Source organism: Phragmites australis, chromosome 2, assembly GCF_958298935.1.
Source record: "Phragmites australis chromosome 2, lpPhrAust1.1, whole genome shotgun sequence".
In the NCBI taxonomy this organism is placed as follows: domain Eukaryota; kingdom Viridiplantae; phylum Streptophyta; class Magnoliopsida; order Poales; family Poaceae; genus Phragmites; species Phragmites australis.
In genome coordinates, this window is record NC_084922.1 from 28,726,560 (window position 1) to 28,750,632 (window position 24,073).

The 24,073-nt window shown below is 43.3% G+C and overlaps 2 protein-coding genes across 2 annotated transcripts; both read right to left on the reverse strand.

Annotated features, from left to right (window-relative positions):
- Positions 1-883: 883 nt before the first annotated feature.
- On the reverse strand, positions 884-1,639 carry LOC133904920 (patellin-2-like). Its single transcript, XM_062346569.1, has one exon. The coding sequence runs from the start codon at positions 1,637-1,639 to the stop codon at positions 884-886; it is 756 nt and encodes a 251-aa protein (XP_062202553.1).
- Positions 1,640-10,372: 8,733 nt separating this feature from the next.
- Positions 10,373-23,406, reverse strand: LOC133907524 (N-terminal acetyltransferase A complex auxiliary subunit NAA15-like). Its single transcript, XM_062349581.1, has 26 exons — positions 23,193-23,406; positions 22,154-22,232; positions 21,970-22,052; positions 21,712-21,861; positions 20,412-20,527; positions 19,648-19,753; positions 18,973-19,044; positions 18,744-18,859; positions 17,888-18,020; positions 17,593-17,670; positions 17,378-17,431; positions 17,223-17,293; positions 16,729-16,783; positions 16,522-16,617; positions 15,947-16,075; positions 15,471-15,553; positions 15,160-15,390; positions 14,943-15,075; positions 14,758-14,871; positions 14,490-14,621; positions 12,898-12,954; positions 12,113-12,210; positions 11,974-12,032; positions 11,774-11,894; positions 11,597-11,697; positions 10,373-11,212 (listed from the first exon to the last, which is right to left on the reverse strand). Exons 1-26 carry the CDS (start codon positions 23,241-23,243, stop codon positions 10,995-10,997), a joined length of 2,736 nt encoding a protein of 911 aa, XP_062205565.1. The 5' UTR covers positions 23,244-23,406; the 3' UTR covers positions 10,373-10,994.
- Positions 23,407-24,073: the final 667 nt, after the last annotated feature.

Consider the following 24,073-nt stretch of genomic DNA (forward strand, 5'->3'; position numbering starts at 1 on the left):
GAGGGCCGACAAGACAAGACAGGATGCAGCATATCCGGGAGAGACCAGGGAGGATAACCTTATCCTAACTTACAAGAATAATCCCCATGGTCTCGCCAAAAGTTGCATACAATACTCAAATTGGAACCCGATGCCCAGCATATCCCTGTATGTATGTATTGGAACTGCAACCCTAATTCCTACAGTAGCTAGGGGAAACCTTAATGTCAGTTGTCAACACCCAAAGCAACATGATAATTATATGAGAAGATTGCAAAAACCCACCTGCAAGTCAGGTTTTTTTTATAAAGCCACCTGCAAGTTACTTTGTTGTTGTCTCACACCTGTAAGTTTTATTTGTTTTCAAATTCCCTGCTCCCTATCTGTATTGATCGTCCATGACTCCATATGACACTTGCATAGATTTTCTATATGGTCTATCAACCTCACCGTGTCTCGTCTTTGTCCATTGTAGCCCATGGTGGAGCATCGAACCTCGTAGCAGGTCTTGTGATTCTTTCTCTTCAAATATCATTACGTATGGATATTAAGGGCTTTGATTGTGCGTGACCATAGGCATCTTGCAAGTACGTAGGGATGGGCCACAGTGCACAAAGGAAAGACATGGTCGAGCCTAGAGGTGGGACTTGGGCCGGGCCGGGCCGGCCCGGCACGGCCCGGTCGTGCCTCGGGCCACGTTGGGCCGCGCTTCCCCGGCACGATCAGCATGTCGTGCCGTGCCGGCCCGGCACGACTCTTCGCCCGTGAGGTTCGGCACGGCACAATGGCACGGCGGGTCACTTCGGGCCGGGCCAAGCACGGGCACGACCCGAGCTCCACGTCCCAGCAGCTGCAACAGCCGAGTGCGGTCCGGCGGCGGCGCTCCTACGACGCACTACGGAGCCTAACGATCACGCCGGAGAGGAGCAGCACAGCGTGGCGCCAGGCCCGATGCCTCGTCCTTCGCCTCCTCCTTAGCTGGCTCCTCCGGCTTTGTCTCCTCCGTCGAAGGCGCCGCGGCGGGCTGAGCCGGTGGGGTTGGAGGTGGGGGCAGGTCGAACTTCTCGTTGGCGAGCGCGGCGGCGATGAGCTCTTTGTACTGCGCAAGCTCCATGCGCTCCGGGTCGGGGAGCTCGGACACCAGGTTACTCTCCTCCTTGAACGACCCGGTCCCGTCGGTCACGGCCACCTCGTCCGCCGCGACTGGCTCCTCGGCCTCGTCCGCCTTCTCCTCCTCCTCTGAATCGTCATCGGCCTTCTTCTCCGCCTCCACAGCCTTCTCCTCCACCTCCACGGTCTTCTCCTCCGCCGGCTCGGGCTCGTCCGCCTTCTTCTCCTCCGCCGGTGCGGGCTCGTCCGCCTTCTTCTCCGCCTCCGTCACGACCACCTCGGGCGCGGCGGCGGCTGATTCTTGTTTCGTCTCCTCGGCGCGTGTGGAAAAGGCGACAGAGCGGGATGGAGTTCGGGGAAATTTGGAGCGCGAGATGGACGTGGAGAGAGAGAAGTGGAAGAGACTAGTAGACGCGACACGCGACACAGACCAGCCGCGCGCGGCGCGCCCGCGCCAAAGCTTTTCGCCACCCACGTTTTGGCCCTGCCAGCCGCGCCAAAGCGTGGGCCAGACGCACCAAAGCTTTTCGCCAGCAAAGCTCGGCGTCATCCAAACGTTACACATATTAACTTTCTTAATTATAGAAGAAGAAAAATGCAATTGGGGAACATGAATTTTATTAATTGCAAATACATTCTAGTACACGGCCTCGTTAAAAACCTTACACCCCAGTATGGAGTTTTCCCCGGTAAGGAAAAGAGTACCGCATACTATTACAAAGATAATTAATCCTCGTCTTCGAGCTCAAGATCGGCCATGGCATTCGCAATCTCTGGGTCCTCTAGTTGGTGCTGCTATCGAGTTTCCGCGGCCTCCCAGTCCTTGAGGCAAGTGAGTGCCTCGACCATCTCGGGTGTAAGAGACGACCTTCGTTCTTCGATTATTCTTCCCGCTGTGCTGAATGTTGATTCTGAAGATACAGATGATACTGGCACAAGAAGAACATCTCGTGCGAATTGGGATAGCACAGGAAATTGACGTTCGTTGTCTTTCCACCATCCAAGGAGGTCGATCTGGTCATCATCCTGAAGTAGTGGATCATGAGAGACATGATCCAACTCGAAGTAGTGGTTGAGCTCTGCGCTGGGGTTCCAGGATGACTTAGCTGGCTGAGTTGAGGAAGAAGAGTCCTTGCCCTTCACCTTCTTCCACATATTAGCCGCCGTAGTTTTTCTCTTCTCATTTTGTGCTGGTTCAGACCTCGGGTGAGGTTGACCAAACTTCTTCTGGTACATACCAAAAACTCGAAATATCTCAGATTTAACATGTGAGTAAGCAGCTGAGTAATCAAGATCAAGTGCATCGCCAATAAAACGGAAAGCAAGATCTAATTTCTCCAACTTCTTACGTGGATCAAAGATGAGAGCAAAACAATATAAGTGTGGAATAGCATCGAAATATTTTAAGTATTTTTCCTTCATTGCGTTAACAATAGGGACTAGCATTTCTTCTGTACTATGTTCATTAAACGTGTCAACAATTTTCATAAGCCATTCAAGAACTAGAGGAGATGTAGGGTAGTAAATACCAGACAATTGTGTTGATGCATTATAGAATGGTTTTAAGAGATGACGTAAACTTGTAGCAACTTCCCAATCCGTGTTAGTAAGCAATATGCCTATACCTTGAGCATTGATAAAATTGCTGAAAATGGTCTCGTACCCTTTCACCTGTTTTAGCATAGTGTATGTTGAATTCCAACGGACTTTCATGTCTAGGCCGAATTTTCTTGGTTTCAGACCGTTAATCTTGCAGTACTCCTTAAATTTGCTGTATGCCAATGGGGAGCTCGAAATAAAGTGAATAGCACTACGGATATTGTTTACATATTGACTTACCTGCGACATACCTGCCTGTACCATGAGGTTGATGATGTGGCATATACATCTTTGATGGAGGACATATCCACCAATGTAGCTCTGCATATATGGTTCCAGTGTCCTTATGGCCAATGTGTTCGCCGATGCGTTATCCAATGTAATAGAAACAATCCTATTTTCTATCCCATATTCTTTGATAACCTCTAGAATGAGTGCGGCTATAGCCTCTCCAATGTGCGACTCATCAATAACCTTGAATCCTATGACCCTTTTGTTTAGCTTGTACTCGTTGTCTATGTAATGGGCAACAACACTAAGGTAGCATGTCCTTTGGTGTGAAGACGTCCAAATGTCTGATGTCAAGGCAACAGAAAAGCTTACGGCCCGAAAACTTTGTTTTAGAAAATCCATTTTTTCTTGGTACCTTCTCATTATATCTCTCGTGGTGGTTTTCCTAGACACATTACTGTACTGTGGACAAAATGCTTTTTGTATCATTCTTTCAAAGCTAGCACTTTCGCCCATCCTAATGGGTAGATTTTCCGTAACTATATGCCTAGCAATTTCGTCGCGAGCTATTTGAGGATCATAAACCCATGTACTTACAGAGCCATCTGCAGAGATGTTCAGTTGAGTTTGCACTTTTCCGCCTTGTTCTCGCATGGCAAACTTTTTCAAGCATACCGGATAATGACGGTTTAGATGCCCCGTACCACCACGTGAGCCTGCAGAATATTCTTTTTTGCAATAATTACAAGTTGCAGACACTACAACCAACTTACCATTGCACATTTCTTTATTCTTAGTGAAATGCTTCCAACATTCTGCCCCCCCCCCCCCCCCCCGTCTGCGGAGCAGATGGCCCAGCAGTATCATTGGTCATCACCGTCTCTGCAACGGGGTAGTTGTTTGTTGCTTCCTCCGGTATGGAATAGCCTTCGCCTTCGTGTTGCTCCTCCTCCTCGTAGCCGTCCACACCGTCCATATGACAGTCGTCCATCCCATAGTCTCCCATGCTTGGGGACAGACGACGTGGATCAGGAACCTCGGGCATGGACGAACCAGGACTTGGAAAGCTGTTGCGCACATAGCTCCTTATTACTCTTTTTTTCCTACCAGTTCTACCACTAGGGAGCATATTTTGGTGTGTGAGGATTTGATGGTGTTGCTACTTGCTAGTGTGAAACTGTGGACTGTGAAGATCGTGAACAAATAAGCCGGTGACTTGGTGACGAAACGAGTAACGAAAACATAGATTATATAGGCATTATATGAACGTTAGTTTTTTTTTACCTGTTGTCTCTTTACCTGTTACCTCTCTAGTCATATCTACTCTCTCTTTAAGTCACGTTACCTCCCTCTTTACTACTGCTTCCGGTCAAAAGAGAGCAAAAAAAAAATGGCGACGTGACTCATGCTCAGCTCATGCTGTCTGCACTCTGCACTGGCGTCATGGCGCGCGGAGCGGGCCGATGCTGGCGTGTGGGCATGTGGCAGGCAGTCAGCACTCAGGCTGTCAAGCACCGCCTGGTGCTGGTGCGCGCCCGCCACCTGGTGCTGGCCGGATGAGGCAAGCGGGTGGCGCCGGGCTGGAGCCATGGAGTGGTTTCCTGTTTGGCTGTGTGGTGTGATGGGATCATGGGAATGTGTGCTTTGGATTTTGCTTTCTTTTTCTCTGTGACATGAAAGAAAGAAACGATTCTTTGTGAGACTGTGACATTGAAGAAAGAACTGATAGGATGCATTGCAGTATTGTCTCGATGCTGCACTGCTGGTAATTTCTTTTTTTACTGCTCAAAGCCATCAATGCTTAAAGGCTGCTTAGCCTCTAAAGTCTAAACGAATTTTCGTTGGTACTTAGTACACATTCAAATGCGAGCGGCGGGCAGTTCAAATGCTGACAGGCCATTTTCGTGCCGACGGGCCTTTTCCGTGCTGACGGGCCATTTTCGTGCCGTGCCGACCCAGGCACGGCCCAATATTTGAGCCGTGCCGTGCCGCCCACCGTGCTCAGACCATGGGCACGGCCCGGCCCACGTGTCCGTGTCGTGCCAGCCCGGCCCAGATTTTCTCGTGCCGTGCCGTACCGTGGGCCGTGCCAAATCTTCGTGCCACGGACCGTCCGGATTTGACCCGACCCAAGTCCCAGCTCTAGTCGAGCCGGTGACCACGTAAGAGATATATATAAGTACTATGTAGACGATGTGAGAAAGCACTGCGTAGACGGTGTGAGAACGTAACAAAACGACTTGCATGGTTTATGAAAACCTCCTGGCTTGCATGTGTTTTTTTTCTTTCAATTTTCCCTAATTATATACTATGCATCACTGTATCTACTCCAATAAGGTTATCAGCACAGTATTAACTGGGATTTTCATTCTTTCATAATAAGTATATTCATTTTTTTCTACAAAACATGCTCACCGACATAGGTAAAGTGTAGAAAACATTTGTATGTTCTAAATGACATGTAAATGAGATCGAGGAAGTAAACTTTCTACCTAAGACGTGCATTGGTGATCCATGTTCGTGCACACATATATACGGACACGCATCACGGAGCTTCGATCAGTTCATCCATTTTTCCTGGCAGCTGAAGGCATCGATCACGTATATATGCAGACTCGCATTCATGCTTTTGCACTCCATGCAGTGTGCGTACGTTTCAGTCTCTCTGACCTCTGCCATTAACTGCTTCGTACGCATGCGCGCGCGTGCCACGTGCGCGAGAGACATCTCGTGGATAAGTTAGCCAATCAGAGACCGACCAACGCAACCCCTCGCGTGTTTTTGTCCCGGTGTGGCCATGGCCATGCATGCACGCTGGCCGAGTAGATCACACACATGACGAGCAGTTTTGTCGTTTGGATTGGTGAAATAGTAGATGGTATGCAAGTGGCAAGTAGGGATGTTAGTGGGCCAGGTCGGTCTTGGTGTGTTTTAACTTGGTGAGGACGAGTTTAGGGTAAAACTGTCTCTCAGGACTATCAGTTTGGGGCTCCGATCTGAATCGGGTTCAGATTCGGATTCTATTTTGCACCTACGGGTGTCACCCACGGTTGCACAGTACTACACCACTCACCCAGTCATCCGGCCACCCCCCCCACGGGCCCATCGGCCCAGGCTGCTCCTTCCCCGACTCCGCGTCCCCATACCTCGTGTGCGACATCTGCAACCGGTGACGCCGTCGTCCTTGGCTCCACCATCTCCTCCTCCCCTCCCCCTCCTCCAACTCTGCAGACGCCATTGCGGAGTAGCAAGGGCCCTGAAGCAGGAGGCGCAGCAAGGTAGGTGTCGGTGCGGGAGGGAGCCGGCGAGGGAGGCGTGGCGAGGGAGGGCGACGGCGTGGGAGGCATGACGAGGTAGGGTGAAAGCGCAACAAGAGAGGGTGATGGGGCAGCGAGGAAGGGCGACGGTGCATGAGGCGCAGCAAGTGAGGGCGACGACGCGGCGAGGGAGGGCGGTGGTGCGGGAGGCGCAGCAAGGGAGGCACGGCGAGGGAGGGCGACAGGTTGACAGCGAGGGAGTTGCGCCGTCACGTGAGGAAGAAGAGTTAGCATCAGAGAAAGATTTAGATCCGCTCCTCCAGGATCTTGGATCCCTCATCAGTTTCCAGGTCCCTGCCGGGACCGGGGTCGGAGCTGGTTTTGGATCCGGTAAGTATTTTGAGGCTAGATCGGATTTACTATGTCAGGTTTCAAGTCAAGTACATTCTCACTCCACTTAGCCTCGATCCGATGTGTTGTCACCCCTAGTGACGAGGCTAAGTCACAAATGATTGTACACAGATAAAAGTCACTCGGGCTCGTCCGTGCATGCAGAATCGTTGAACGACGTTTAATGCTCCTGCATGCAGAACATGTCCGGTTTATAGTACTCATACAAAAATACGCTTTATTTTGAAAATTTTAAACTTTGTGTAAATACTTTCACACTATATCGGTTTCATATAAGTATTAATAGTATATTTTATGAATAAATAATACTTGTATAGGTGTTAAAATCTAATTTTAAAGACTAATTCATAGAAATAAAATTCACCTTGGATCCTTGAATGATGAGAGTACCATACATAATGTCGGAGTAGGCCACACGTTTCCTGCCGGCTTATGTATGGATGTCCTATGTCATGTGTGCCGCTATATATATATGTTGTCACAAAGCTTTTTAGAATATAAATAGCAAAAGTTGTACGTCATTGTCATGGATAATTAATCAGGTAATGGTCTGGAGGGTAGCATTGTGCAGAGCAGTAATCAACATGTAAAGTTTGTCAACTAGATCGTGTCTATTAGATCAGCATAAGGACCACTATTAAAGACATGGCACGGCACATCTCGTCGAGCTAGACTTGGACCGAGATCATGACATGTCGTGCTAGCATAGCTTAGCCCAACTACGCTGCCCTGCCCTATCGCCGATTGCCGCCACCCACCACCACCTCGCCCCGCCTCGTTGTCACCGTGCCACGGGTCGGCACAGCACAATCTATCTTAAATGGATCATGTTTAGATCGAGGGCTCGACATACAAGCCAGCACGACACGACTTAGCTAACAAACCTAACCGGGTCTTGCCTAAATAAGCTCGGATGGTGCTATGTCGGGCGGCCTATTTTGTCAGGTCTGTCCAGGTGCATATTTTCTTACTGCTGCAGTAGCTACTCATGGGCTCATGGCTGTTTGAACTTACTTTGAACTCGATGGGTTACTTGAATTTTTCATCTCCATGCTGAGTCACCAGCTAGGGGGGTTACAAGAACGTTATCAACCCGAGTAATCAATGGGTACGTGGTAGGTTCATAGGAGCAGTTAGTTTTATCGAGCTTGATTTGATGGGTAGAAAATAAACATGATTAACTATATACATACTGACTTGACTGTAGCATGGCGTGCTAGATCCTTGCAACTTGCAAAGCAGAAAATTGCTAAACCGAGGTCCTCGCGCGCCACCCCGTGCACGCGCGCGCGACAAATCCCTGACGCCACTGTCACTCTCGGAGCGCATGCAGCCCCTCGGTTAACCAAGCCGTTTTCAGCGCGACGGACGCCGGCGACAAATCCCGAGGCCGGCCCTGTGGGCCATGCAAGGGGTGCGGAGTTGACGCACGGCCAGAAGATTGATTCTCTCCTGTGATCACGGGCCGGCGAGCGAGTATTTTTCTTTGGTCTGCACTTGCAGGCTGCAGCTGCCTAGGGAAGAGGAGCACGTGAGAGGATGGGAGCAGCCCAGCCGGCCGGGACCCCGCCCCCGAACCCCGATGCGCCAATTATTACTGCCGCACGGTGGAGCTAGCGCGCGCTCGCCCGCCCGCCGACCTCACACGGTCTCGCCTCGCGTGCATGCACCCCCGATCGACCGGCCCCATGTCTCCAGCCAACGCCCTCCGCACTGGGACGACTGACGGGGACGCCTCCTTAGATTCGCCGCAACGTGGGCGCGCAGGCGCACCGCGCGCGTCCGGCCGCGCCGACACCGTCAGGGCAGGGAGGGCGGTACCGAAGCGTCAGAGCGCCTTTGGACAGGCGCCGGTGCGCGGCCGTCGGCCCGCTCACGACACCGGCCACGTGAACCAGCGTCGGGCAAAGGCCGGCGGCGGCTGCTGGTGATGCTGTAACGTGCGCCGGCTGGGCGGCCAGTCCGTGCACGCTGATCGGCTTGGTTCGTCGCCACATCGTGTGGCTGCTGCCGTAAGGGATCACGGCCACGGTACACCACATGTATGCATGTGCTTCGTACAATCGTACTATTTGTAGTGTATACGTGCATCCAGCGAGTTCCAAAACGAAGGGATATTCTAGGCGTCGATGTAAAATGGTGGTCACAGGTAAATTTTCACTGGATTTTCAAGCTTCCACAGGTAAATTTTCAAGCTCGAATTCGGTCTGCTGTAAGAGTAGAGTACCAAAAGGTAGGGAAATTCTAGCGGAAGAATACATCAAAATGTCACTGGCAGGAAACCTATATTTAAGCTTCTTCTAGTTGTGTGGCACGTTTCAAAGTACGCAACCGGAATTTCGAAGGGTGCCTCGGCACTTCATAGACTAGATTTTCATATGGACTCAAAAAAAAAACTAGATTTTCATATATTTTTGTAGGAATTTTCATTTGATGCCTGAAAGAAAAGGCTGATTGTATGTTCGCGCCTCAAGAGGTGATTGTACTTGCTGTGTTGCTTTTGTTCATTGCCTTTTTTTTTTTTATGGAAAAACTGCAAACCCCCCCCCCCCCCCACAAAAAAATCACTTGGATTTTGACTCCCCCCCCAAAAGTTGTTTTGTTGAAAAAAAAAATCCCCAAAAGTTTGACTTTGTTGCAAAAAATCCCCTAAAAATTCAAAAAAATAAAAAAATCATTAAAAAAATTCTAAAAAGACTAGAGACAATTCTAAGACCTTTTGTGAAATTTGTTTTCAAAAATAATATCCTTTGCATCATATTTCATGGAGAGGAAGTTTGGAAAAAAAATGTGCAGCTCATTTATTAACTCATGTTATTTTAACTTTTTCATGTCTACCATTATTTTTCCTACACAAATAATTGTTTAAGTAAATTAATAAAAGTGGTTTCACTAATTTTGGGGGTGTTATGGATTAGTTATGAATTAATCTATCTGCAACACATTTACTCAATCCTGCACGTTACAATAACTATTTCAAGATTTCATGTATTTTTACAAGATAGAGGATCATGTAAGAAGACTAAAAAATTTTGTTTCATGATTTTTGGATTAGTAAATAATTAACTATGCATTTAACTCGAATTAATAAATGAGTTTCACGTTTTTCTTTTTTTTTTCAAACTTACTCTCCATGAAATATGATGCAAAGGATATTATTTTTGAAAACAAATTTCACAAAAGGTCTTATAATTGTCTCTAGTTTTTTTAGAATTTTTTGTGATTTTTTTTTTAAAAAAAATAAATTTTTGGGGTGTTTTTGCAACAAAATCAAACGTTTGGGGGGGGGGGTTTGCAACAAAACAATTTTTGAGGGGGAAAATCAAAATCCAAGTGACTTTTGGGGGGGTTTGCATTTATCCCTTTTTTTATTATTGTGCATTGCCATTGGTAAGCCTTGTGCCTTCACTATCAACAAGCACAGCAGCGTTCCTGTGCCTAAATAGCTGGGTTCTGCAGTTGGGCCACATTGGGCTGAAAAAAAAAATTGCTTATCACTCCAAAGGCCAGTAAGCCTATCCTCATCCTTCTATTCCAGGCACAGAGAGCTAGCCCTGAACCTCTGCTAAAAAGATCCTCATCCCCAGCAGCCCTGCAGTTTACTTTGACACTGAAATGTGCTGATAACGCCGCGCTCCCCAATTTGCAAGAAGTACCATCCGTATTCCAGACCCCCACATAGACATCACGGTAATATGGCAACAATATAGCATACGATTAAATGCACTAATGTCACTCATTTCATCAGATGCGTGAATGCAGCCTCAACACATTTCACAAGTTAAAACACACTGTGTTAACGTTGATCATTATTTTTCAAGACAACTGATACAATTTCACTGCCCAAGATTAAACTGACTAATTTACAACGCAGAGGACCAAAAGTTCCAAAAGCAAAAGGCCTAAGGCGACTCCCCCGATACACGAAACTATCCCAAGGACCTTAAGTCATAATTCAAAAAGGTTTAAGCTTATACACCTGTTTTATGCCAAAATTTTGTAGTAACAAGAAGAGTGCGCGAGCATTACGGGATACGAGAACCAACCACACAATGAATCCATGATGCGCTGCTTCAAAATGAATCATCACCCTGATGCTACCAGGCAACAAACGCCGGCGCAACTTATAGTAACTGGGATGAAAGGTTATTCTTTTACTGTCTACAAAATGGCAACAAAAGGTACAAGCTGGAACTGAGATGATCACCAGACTGAAGAGACCTCAGCTCCCAATCAAGTATATACTCTTCAAGTGAAATGCACCGAGAAGTTACTCATTGCACCCGGGCACTTTGTTCCCCTCTAGAACTCTTGTGTTTGTGTGCACTTCGGTTAATTGGGCACCGACTCTCCAGTTCTCAAATATGTTCTGTTCCAGATGTAACCAGACAGCGACTTGTAGATACATTACCGAATGCTTATGCTGCTCATATCATCCACAATATGCACAGTCCCATTCAAACTGCATGCCTCTCCCTCTTTTGGTTTCGATTGTGGGTTTGAGGCAATTCCATTTACTGGTGAATTCTTGAGACTATTGTCGACAGAATACGCTGCAATAGCACTCTTTATGCCTTCAAAGTAGGACGAGTATGGAAAATATTCTGCACATCGTGCCTTCCACCCTGTTGAAAAAGTAAGGTTAATCCTGATAACGTAAAACTATCAAACAGGATCCATTGGCACACTATATTAGTAGATGCCATGATGAGAGCATTCAGCACAGGTACTGTGCTCGAAGTATCAGTTTAACAGCGAAAACACCAAGTCATCATACTAATGGTCTTATTAAGCACAATGAAATCACCAGTATTAATCCTGAAAGCATGCCACCAGAAGCAGCATATAAGAATAGAGATTTCAAACTGCAATACTAAGCACCAAATGGCATGCATCCATGTAATGATGGATATCAAAGAAGGTCAGCACAAAAAGAAAAACTAGCCCATTACTAGCAAAAACAATTGTAGCATGCAATACAATACTGGTACAGCGGTTCTGAAACTTACTATTTGCAAAATCCTGATCGCCAAAGACTGTCTCCAGCAATTTATGAACATCAATACAATCTTGAATCTGCCATTCTTTCACAGGACCAAGCACATTATTTCTGCATAAAGCCGGGACAACGTAAACACCATGTAAATAGCATATGAACAAATCAGAGGCGTTTTTTGGGTCTTTACCCTGACGCTGTATTATTTGTATTATTTGTTGAATCTTCGATTAATTTAATCACCTCCATCTTCTTATCTGGCTCCAAGAGATACATCATTTCAGCAGCTGCTGCTCTGTGCGTCAACGAAGCTAACAAAGAAACAATCATTAGGAAAGAGTAACATTTCTATTCAATAAAAGCCCCCAAAAGAAAAGTCAAAATAGTTACCATTGTGTTTTTCAAGGAAACTTCTGTTTACTTCAATAAGAGACTTCCCGTGTAATTGCCTGTAAGAACTCGTAAAGAACCCGTGAGTCAAATAAAATGGTAAAAGCATAAAGTGGTAGAACAATTGCCAACTTAGAACCTTATGTCCGGTTGTTCAGCTTCCAAAACATTCCAAATTAGCTTCTCAGAATCAGTCCCTGGAGCCGGAAGACTGTTTATCTTGTGGAAGAACCTTATCTACAAAGTCATGATCACGCAGTAAATGATAATGAACCAAATTTATTGGATTTATTGTTTATTATTCAGCCGAAAGTATTTAAGATGCAAACACCTGAGTGTATCTATACTAAAAAAGCATCACTTGCTATCTTTTCTACATGTACCCACCTCAGTGTACAGAGGTCAATCCTCCTATCCATCCAATCAACTGTATCTAATAGCTCATGTTGATTCTGTCCTGCCTTCTTCCAACAACTAACAAAACTAATACCACCAATGTAGCCCCTAATCACCAACACCTCAATTAAGTAATAACACTAACATCACTAATGTGACCGCTAATCACCAACATTTTATCTAATTAGAAACGCACGAGCAGTCACTAGTGTATGAATTGATGCTGATGTAATCTGTTAGAATTTTACACTCTATCATATCAAATATACACCTAAGCACCAGTGATGATCAGAAAGCATTGCAATATTCTCGGAAAATGAGTATCATAAACAACTTAGAAGCCAAACAGTAACCATTCGGTCAAGGATGGTGCAAATCACCATCCATTTCCTAAAGTATTTCCACTTCCAGCTAATGCAAACATGCCAAACAAAATATTCCATTTCATAAGAATCTTAAGTTTATGTAACATCTCAAATAATTTATGAAAGAATAGCTTAAGCGCGAGGTGTAATTTTGGATACTTACCAAACAACGGTGACTGCCTGGATCATTCTCATCCAATTTAATGAGCTGTTTAACAGCCTGAAAATAAAGATAGATTACAAAAATTAAAACAGACGTAGAACAAAAAGGGAACAAACTAAGATCATGTAGAAAGTTATAAATTATGAATACTAATCCATTTGCTTTCAACTAGATAAATTATCAGTAATTTCTATTTTTTACTAATATATTGTTGTTACTGTACAGGTTCGTGCTCAAAGATACATATGGGAGTTTGGAAGAACATGCAGCAGCAGCAGCAACAACAACAAAGACTTTGTCCCAAGCAAGTTGGGGTAGGCTAGAGATGAAACCCATAAGATCCAACTAAAAAGAACATGTCAATGACTTTAATAAAAACAAAGTATAAAATACAACCATTTTGGTGCTGTAATCACCCCTATTTCACTTTTCCATATACAACACAAAGTTATTATCAGCGAATGGACTACATCTAACAGCCCATGAACCTTGTCATTTCTACACAAATTTACTGAAACATAAAAGGGAGCATATCAGATGCAAATGGCACAAGTGTTGGAAATGTGAAAATATCCAATTTGAGGCGTCGGATCAAAGGGCTTGGATCGGATGGAACTCTCCCACCTCACACATTTTGTGAAAAGACCCTCAACTCCAGTACATTTGACTGCTTCAACCCTTCTTCACCAATCTACAGGGTTCTCTCCTCCTGTCTTTCTTCCACTTCCTTTAAAAAAACAAAAACGGAATTGAAAATGAAATGTGACGCCTCGGTGACTCCCCTCCTGCTCATGGCTACTGCCGCACCGTCGTCTACGACACTTAACAGTAGACACCTGACAACATCCAAAAGATCCATCCACTTTTCCCAACGGCCTGAAGTGTACGAGTTGTCGTGCCCCATCATATTTGGATGAGGTTTCTGCTATGGGTGGTGGTGCAACGGGCGCCGCTGGCGAGAGATCATGGCAGAAGGACGACTTTGTTTGATACACTTGGCGATCTACTAGCACAGCAAATGCTGATCCAAAGGTGGTAGCTGGATGTGCTTGCAGCTTACATCAGGTTGGGGATTTTGGACATGAATGGAAGGATGTATTTTGTTTGGATGAAGCTCGAATGAGGATGGGATTGGGGAAGAAACACTGTGTCAATGGGGGATCCGCACACATCATGGCCACTGCCTCGCTGGTACACAATCAGATAGTCTATAATGGAATTTTCCCATTTCCAACTCTTGTGCCATTTACACCTGATATGCTCCCAACATAAAAACATTTCTTGCTTGATACATATGCACTTCTTGAAAATGATAAGGAATATTTCTTGTCAATGACATTGCTACGATAACAAGCAGTTCATTAGGTAATGTTGATATCTCGAAAATGTAAACTTTTAATTACGGATAGCTACAATGCAATTAGCACCAAAAGAATTAGATTAATACATAGGTTGTTAGGAACATGATTATAAATCTTTTGTCATAAAGAAACAAGTCATAGCTTATCAAGATGTAAGCAAAGCAGAAAAAATTATAATGATAGAGAGAGTAATGGTTATCGTAAGTGGTTATTAGACAAGAAATCATATACCTGAAAAGCAAGTAAAATCTTTTGCTTTCTCATGTTGAGCTCAAATGAAAGTACATGGGTCTCTAATGAGCCTGGCGAGTTATTCTGCAGCAGCTTCAAGTATTTTGTTGCTTCTGCAAGTGGATCTTCAATCTGAAACAAGAAACACATACAGTAAGGTTCCAACTTCCAGCTTGCACATATAAAGACTCGCATATAGAAGAATGAAAAAATATATATTTCGAGTTCCAAATACTGATGAACACAAATGTAACACACAAATGAATACCTGGAGTAATTTTTCACCATGTGGATCCACATCAACAGGTCTTGCATTTTGTTTCTTTCCAGATTTCGTACTGTTGGATGCCGCCGTTTCATCCTCCTGTTTCTCTTCAGCCTCCTAGAGGAGTATGAGGGCAAAATCAGAAAAAATGAGAATCACTGATCCAAGGCTGAGCTTTCAAGATTTACCCTTTTAGCACGCGCTTCTGCTTTTTTCTGCTTTTGTCTCAATTTCTTCCTCTGAGCAGGTGGCAGTTTTGACATCTCATCGTTCTCCTCGGCGTATGATTTTGTTGGAGAATCATGTAGTTTCATATAGCACCTGCAGTTTGTGCAAGCAGTGTCACCAAATATACTGAATGGAAGCACAAAAAAAAACAAAGAAAATACCAGTAACAAAATGTACTTGATAGCTCCTGATGCAGCCTTGTGGAAGTATTCATGAGCGTGCAAACGATCTTGAAACTTCAGCATAGAAACATACGCCCGAAGTGTCATTTTGCGTAAGCAATACGAATGGAAGTCAAATTGATCTTCAGTCATATCAGCGTAATGCTTTTCAACTGCCAAGAAATTTTTTAGGGCCCTGCCAAGATCACCTTGACGAAAATAACTCTCACCAGAAGCAAGTTCGTACCTTAAATGATGTAGATCTCGAGTTAGATACATAGAGAAAACACAAGAGATGAATAGCAGAGAAGGGGAAAGAGCAGATACCACATGCATTGCATGTCATGAAGATTGTTGTGCTGATCACCGTCTTTGGTAAACAAAACAGCAGTCTTCTCAGCAAGCCCAACCTTCACAGGTCATAAACAAGAGCTAAGTGTTCTTGAAAAAAAAAACAAGAGCTAGATATAAAAAGCTAGAAAAATCTAATACTAAGAAGCTTAATCGCATTCTTGTTGGATAAATGCTAGGAAATATGTAGTATTTCCTTCATTCCCTTGACGCCGTCATTTGAACATCAATATGGTCTCCAATACATTGACAAAATTATACAAAACATAGTAATATGGAAGTACTTTTGATGGTAAATCTACTTATATCATTTATATACAACAAATCCAAATATTTCTATGTATATGAGTGGGCAACTTTAAAAAGGTTGACTGCAACGCTCTAAAACAGCATTGAGAACAGAGCAGTAAAAAGGTACATAAACGAAAGATTTGTTCCTGATTTAGTTCTACCTGGTCAGCCTGAAGCATCTGCATAACACATTCGCTGTTTAAATAACGATCAGCAAGATCCATTAAACTAGCTTCATTTGCTAATGCTGCTGCTGCTGCGCAATTGCCAGCATGTTGCAATATCTTTCCCTGGAATAAAAGCATGTGCATTAGCAGAGTTATTAGCATAAAAGACTGTGTCTTCTTTGAGATTAGTATGATATAATCAATTTAATAATTTAACTCAAAATACAACGGAACAGGACAGAAATCATACTGATGAAGGTTGGATTTAGACGATAATGAACAGGCAGACTAATGAGGACTGGAAAGGTTATGAAAGGGAATATTAACAAGGGCTAACAATTTCAAAACCAATGCTGGGTCGTTACCAATACAGAAATTAGTAAAGGACAGCGGCAATATATCAAACAAAAACTCAGTAGGAAACAAAACCACTGAATTTAAACCGATTTAGGTCCTAGTTTCAGATGGTCATAAAAGCTACAAGGACTACAATATGTTTGACAAATGCAGATACATCTCCATTATATACTAAACGAAACATGGAGAGAGAGAGAGAGAGAGAGAGAGACCTTTACTGAATATAAATCAATGACGGTTGGTGTATGCGAAATAGCCTCATCAATTTTATTTAAAGCAATCTCATACTGGCCCCTTCTGTCGTAGTGCTGCATTAGACAAGATGGGGGGAAACATGACTATTCAACTTCACAATGTTTATATTAAAAACTGAGAAGTTTATCACAAAAAAAGTGTAAAAGGGCACAGAAAAGGCACACCTGGGAAATCAGAAACATAGTCCACAATAGTGTGGACGGAGGCTCCTTCTGTGGACTGCAAGGCGATACATCAAAAAACAAATAGCAGACTAAATCAAAACTACTTTCTAGATGAATATGATTACATCACAAAGTTTGTTAAGAAGAAGAAAGCTTGAGAAGCGGGCACACTATCTATTTACAACTTGTTGACTTACAGAAGACAACTGTGTGGCAAATGTGGTATCCATGTTGAACATACAAATATTTTGCACAATTCAACATGCATTCACATTACAGGTGCCTGGTGATGATTATGCTGTTTGAGTGGGAAACTTCAACAAGATGCCTTTCAGGCATTTAGGAAGCATCAACTACTAAGAACCATCTCACTATCTCCCAAAAAGGATTCTGGTCAAATACTTCATGCATTGTAAAAGATACCACAGAATTGTTGGGTAGCAACACGAATGAATGAGGATGCATTCACAGGAATTGTAGGCACAATGGATTACCTTCCAGGAAAGCATCCAGAGGTCCTAATTGAATCTTCTAGCTTAAGAAATAATTCTTCCAGTATGATTGCCTGTTAATAGGATTTAGAATTCGCACATGAAATGGCCATCTGATTTATACCATGACCAGTAAAAGAAGCACAAAAAATTGTTACCTTGCCATGATGTTCATACAATGGACTTAAATCAGAAAACAATGAAGGCACACCCTGAAAAAATGGATACATTAAAACCGATTATAACAGATCTTATGAAGCCTAGTAAACCTAAAATCTAAAGCTGCATTGCAGAGAAAGAAAACGACTACAAATGAGATACCTATTATGTATAGCTACTAACTGAACTATCGCTCACAAATGATTAAATTTACCTTTGTTAAAAGAGGTCTGATGTAATTGTCTGCAGCCTCCTGGAATTTCTCACCTTCCAGGAAATCAAGAGGGATGCGCTGTTGCGAAGGAATGAAATACAAATTTAGATTCACAGGTTGTCAAGTATAGGCCCTACTTATGATCAATACATATGGGGAAAATTGTGTCCTTCATATAGGATAATATTAAGCATGCCTATGCCAAGGGTATTAATTTTGTATCACAAAGAGGCTCAACAATGGATACAAAAAAATTACAACAATACATATATAGTCACGGTTTAAGATAGTTTACCTTAACAGCAGATGACCAAGCATAATCTTCTTTAAGTGATTTATATATAGCACTTAAGCGCTCGACATCATCAGCGGAATATTGACCATTATCAGAGTATAGGCCAAGGCACTTTTGCACAGCTATAAAATATCTGAGTAGAACCAGTTAGAATTAATTAATTCATAGAGCACCAAGAGGTAGGTTATAAACATGAAGGCAGTCAGGACAGTGTTATAAGAAGTAAATGCGGACTCCATTCACACACATGGATCACTAATTGCACTCTCCATCTAATTATACTAACTCAGCTCCCTGTTCTCAAGGCAACATAACTCACCACATGCCCACACGCAGCACACTATGCACCTAAACTACTTGCTGGCCACTTCTTTCCTAGTCTGCAGGTCCATGCATCATGGGCTAGAACCTCACCATGCAACTCAACCACAGACATTGCATAAGGAGGCAGAAAATCACTGAACAGGTTTCCCTTGATCAACTTAGAATGCAGGTACTATCGGTAGGTTGAAATGGTCAATTGGCCAAGGTTTTTTTGGCTATCAATAGCTGATAAAGCGTTATTAGTCGTAAAATGCTAACCAGGTTGAAGAATAGCAATGCCTAAAAAATGTTTATCTGATTTAGTTGATGGGCATTATACCCAAGTTCCTTTCTGTAGACTTATGGGCAGACAAAACCTTTAACAAAAGTTTGGCCAGAAAGTGTTCTGGCAAGGTTGGATGGAGCACAAACCAAGCATACCCAAATTAGCAGCGTAAGCTATTTCAAAACACATACCCCTTTACAGGGTGGACCGGAATTAAGGTCTTAAGGATGACATACATAAGTAAAAAAAGGGGCACAAGTATCTTACTTGTAGTTATCAGGATTCATAAAAAGCAGGGATCTGTATATTCTCTCAGATTCGTCAAAGCGACCAAGTTTGAACAAAACGGATGCCATTTGTTCTTTGAATGATAGCTTGTCAACCTGGCAAACAAATTGACATGAATATGGACCAAAAGTGATTATTCAAACATATTGTTCAGATACCCCCACCAACACCCCACACAAGCAAAATAATACGGAACGATAGGGCTCACAATCCTGCTCTCCTTCTTCTGCATCTCCTCAATGGATCTGTCCAGCATCCCACATTCCTCAAACAATGATATCTGTCAAAAAAAATAACATCACAAGTGTAATATAATAATCATGATCTAGAACATAGCCTGAACTTGTAAGGAAGTTAATAGCAGAATAAGCAAGTCTACAGAAAGGAATTTGGTTATATTGCGCATCAAACCATATCCCAGGGAAGAAAGTTAATAGCAGAATAAGCAAGTCTGCAGAAAGGAACTTGGTTATAATGCGCATCAAAACCATATACCAGGGACAAAAAGAAAGAAGAACTTTATTTGACTCATTTACACCACAAGCTTCACAAAAGGAAAAAAGCAAAGCAATTTAACAAAAATATTACACAATGAACATAAAATGACAACAACGCTAATAAGTATAATAAGCAAATCCAGCTGGCATAAAGTTGCATATGAATATAACAATGATATTGCATCAACAAGTTCAAGAAAACACAACGATGCAAGTATTTAATTAACATGGCATCATGCAAAACAGTCAATAACGTACAGATATAGCAACAGCCAAACTACATAAATAGTCCTCATACAAATAAAAGTGCAAGCCTAATGTAAACCATTACGGACAACATTTTCTGCAATCCTATCGAAGAAAAATCAGCGAAGTGTGACAGGCACCTTATACAGCAGCATTTCACTGTGTTCATATCGCTCATTGTCTGGAGGATAATCATCTTCCAGTGTTCCCTCATATGCCTCTAATACTTCTATTGCCTTGGAAGGACTGCAAAAGTGGGTAAGAGAAACCACTACAGTAAGTGATAACTTTTCCACACTCTAAATGTTTCAGATTATAGTAAGTGTGATAGCAAGCAAAACATGAATAAATGGATTAGTTAACCCTCCATCTGATACAATTGAATAGATAAAAAAAGAAAGTGTCAAGATTATATAATAGAAAAAATATGGATATCTACGAGCCGTAAATTTAATTCACAAGAAATAAGGTATATATACCATGAGGTAATCATGAGCCTTATGGGCAAACCCTTGACTAATGGGCCTTTAGGCCATACATACACTTAACGGAAAATAACACCAATCTGGCAATGAATTAAACAAGCATGTCATACAAATATGTTATGCCATGATGATGCGGAGCCACTCCACTAGCTGGTGCAACAAAGGAAGCCATGAGCCAATAAGATTACAGTCCGTCCACAGTTTATACTCGATACAAATTCAATGTTGTTTACTGTCGGTATGTGGTGTATCACACAATTTGCAAGCAGGAAGTCAACAAGATTCAGAATAACAATGTTTGGTGGTGGACTTTAACCATTCCGTGTTTAGCGTATAAAATTTCAGCAGGGGTTTAAGACCATATTATCTTTACTTGTATAAGATTGATCTAAATCCAAAATGCTTAGAAAGTGGCATACTTGGAATTTAAATGATGAGCGACTGCAAAACCAATCCAGTTCATGCGGTGATTTGGCTTTAACGACAAAAGTTGTTGTCTAGTCTCAACAAAGCCGGACAAGTCCCTCATTTGTGCCTGTATAAAAAAAGGGAAAATCCATGTATTAAGACATGGGCAATATCCTGTCTAGCACATAGGATCACTGCAAAACAACTAATAGTAAACCATAGATAAGTATTATACATTTAAAAGGGTGATAATGGTAAACTCAAACAGCGTATCAGCTCTGGCATTTTATATAATGATGTCAACACTTGTTAGCATAGTTGTTAGGGCGTTGCTATATCGGCTTAGCAGAAACTCGAGGCTTGCCATGCCGACGCCACGGTGCGAGCTCGTATGGCGTCACGCCAACGCCGCTAAGGCATCCTGTGGTGAGCAAGGAAGTTGTGGTGGGTGCCACAGGCAAATAGAGAAGACGAGGAAATGTGTGCAGCGGCGCTGCCCTCCCTGGAGACCATGGCGTCATGCATCTACTTGAGGAGGAAGCGCCCCAGATCTGGGTTGTCCAACGTGGACTCATCCGTCTCGAGCGCTGCAGCCGCCTTCCTTGGCTTGGCGCGCGAGGAGGTCAATGGCGAGGGAGAAAGCGGTGCCCGCCTGGGCAGCAGCGACAAGAGACCCCAGCGGACGAGATGTTGGCGGCGGTGAGGCCCGGCATGGTAGGCAGAGGTAGGTGGCTAGGTGAGGTGAGGTGAGGAAGGAGAGCAGATAGTTAGGCCGGTGGGCTGGGCCAACCCTCCTCCCTTCTCCTTTCCTTTTATTCTCTGATATATATGTGATATACAGGATGGTGGGCTCGGCCAACCCTTCTCCTTTTCCCTTCTCCTTTTTCCTTTTTCTTTCCTCCTCCCTGCTGATGCTTCGGTGTTTCTTTACCTTGTATGGCATCGCCACGCCACGCGCCATAAGCGATATGAAGTTGTGACTTGTGAAGGTGGGGGGCTGCCACGCCTCGCCACACCGCCATAATAACTATGCTTGTTAGAATAAATATACATCATTTATTATATTCCACTAGTGCTCACTTCTCCAGCACTACGATCGTCAACAAAATCAGATGCTTGGAATCCAAAAATGAGGAAATGCTTATTGACCATTTCAGTGATGAACAGCAAAATACACGGAAAACAAAGTGAAACATAGGTAATTCGAGTACAGCCACATGTTAGGTGGCAGAAGTTCATTGAGGGGAAACAAATGGAAATTGTTGTGCCAAAAAAAAAAGAAATAATAATACGGTGTTAAGTTACACCAACCTGGAGAAGTGACAAGTCACGCAAAATTTCTATGTTATCTGGGTCAATCCTCAAAGCATTCCTATAACATTTTATAGCTTCTCTGTATTCTCTGTCTGATCGGTAAAGCAAACCATAGACATGCCAGCAAACATGACTCTTCAGATCATTCTGCGAATGTTTAATGCAAATTAGTTATATTACCAGTACTCCTATAATCAACACGAGTTCACAACAAAAAGAAGACTCAAACGCAAAATGATTGCGCTAATTGAGAACCTTTAGGCCACGGCGAACAAGCTCATATGCTTCAGATTTCCGGTCCATGCAATTTAGTGTCAAACCTTTCATTGAAAGTGTTTCTACATGGAACAAGACAAAGCAAAAATGATATAAGAGGAGATTGTAGAAAACGCAAGAATAATACAGAGGTAACAGAACCGGAATATATGTTTCAACATACCACCATGCTCTGGAAACTTTTTCAATATGGAATCTGCAGCCTTCAGCCCCTTCTTATATTGCTTAGTCTCATAGGATTTCTGTGTATACAAACATGAACACAACAGGAACTCAGGTAGTGAAACATTAAAAGAAATTGCTACTATGAAACAGACACTGATATTAAGACCACACAATGACTAGCTTATGCAGGCCTCGAATGGAAGTGTGGGACATCTAAAGAGTATGAACACTGTGTACATATGGAAATTCTGCAATTTTAACACTTGCAGAAGAACATTCTGATGATCATCCTCAAATGTGCAAAGCACTAAAGCAGAATAGATGCTCTTGTAAATGCTCGAAAGTCCAATCTTCTTTCTATCGTCAGCATTGCTAAGCAGTAAGTTCAGAATTCTAGAACCAGGAGGCAACTTAGCAATTTTGACAGTCATTACATTATCATAGAAAGCTAAAATCAGCACATCTAGCCATTGTACAATGTGAATGAACAACCATTGCATATAAGCCCCCATGTCACACAGAACCCCATGTGCCATCCCTGCGCTATAACGTTGCAACTAGATTCTGTTTTTTAACATAGAACTACATAATACAATCACCTTAGACTGGATTAGATACATAACACCACATTAAATCGAATCAGCTCATATCACTTTGATCAATCAATAAGGTCCTAGTGGCGAAACAACATTAGTCTCCAATCCAGGGACTCAGCAACATAAACAAACAAGGTCCTGCGCAGTTAAGCACAGCTCATGGCACAAACTGCGACCACCACTAACAGTCCACAGCTGTTCTGGTGGCAACCATTCATCCAGCTATCACAAACCACAGCTTCACCGCGCCGCCACACAGCGGGGCGACTTGAGCAACCTCTTAAAACAGAGAAACCCCAGCGTCCAGCCACTCCGCTGGAGCAGCTCGGATCACCGGCGTGCCGAATCGAGCAACCAGACCACGTAACATGCGGATTCGCAGGGGGGACGGATCCTCTCGATTCGCGGAGGGGGCGGAGGGGGGAGGGGGGGTGTGCTTACGACGATGACTTTGAAGAGGTTGGCCTCCTTGGGCGGGAGCGAGGAGCCCATGGCTGCGGCGGCGCGAACCCTAGGACGGCGGGAGGGGGTAGGACGGGGGGAAGGTTTTGGAGGCGCGAGGTGGAGGGTCGGCTGTCTAGCGGTGCGGTGTAATTGGAGGCGTAGAGGCGTGCGTTTGTGCGTGGCCGCTTCAGCCGCAAGGAACCCTGCCCGTCTGTTTGGTCGCTGGAAGGAGGGCTGACCTAGAGAGAATATTTTGATTTCCTCCTGTAGGAGATTGGTTTTTGTTTACGAATTTTTGTTATCGGTTGTAGTTTAGAAATTTCAGTGATAAATAATTTTTTAAAAATAATATAAGAGAAATTTTTTTCTTTTTTATTAATCTGTGTTTACAGTGAGAGGTTTTGTCTTATATATATATAGTGTCAATAACAAAAAATAAAATCGAATTTTTTAAAAGATCGAGACGAGCCCATAATTATTTATAAAACTTCAGAGTTCCTAATACTCCCTCTTGTACGCTTCTTGTGAAATACATATATCTCATTAAAATTCCCTAAAAACCCAGTGAAAAAATTAGGAGATAGAGTATATAGTTCATGACGTAATCACACTAATTGCCTCATTAAAATCTTATCATGAGAAACTTCAGAAAAAACTCATCTAAGATAAAAAAAAAAAAAGAGTGTAATCCATCCAAAATACTTCATATAAACATCATGATCGACTTTGGACACTTAATTTTCTTGGCTAAGATTTAATTTCTCATATTGGTATTATATGAAAATTTTCCTCCTGAAATATGCAACTCTCTACGCCTCATCATCCCAACAACAAATACATCTTTTAAAATTATATGTAGGGAGAGACTTAGTGAATAA

Coding starts and splice junctions, on each gene's coding strand:
- LOC133904920 (XM_062346569.1), bottom strand. CDS start 1,639: ATGACGCCGAGCTTTGCTGGCGAAAAGCTTTGGTGCGTCTGGCCCACG.
- LOC133907524 (XM_062349581.1), bottom strand. CDS start 23,243: ATGGGCTCCTCGCTCCCGCCCAAGGAGGCCAACCTCTTCAAAGTCATC. Junction 12,955..14,489: donor AGATTTTACTTGCTTTTCAG/GTATATGATTTC, acceptor CTTTATTTTCAG/GCTGTTAAACAGCTCATTAA. Junction 12,033..12,112: donor GCTGAACAACCGGACATAAG/GTTCTAAGTTGG, acceptor GAGTTCTTACAG/GCAATTACACGGGAAGTCTC.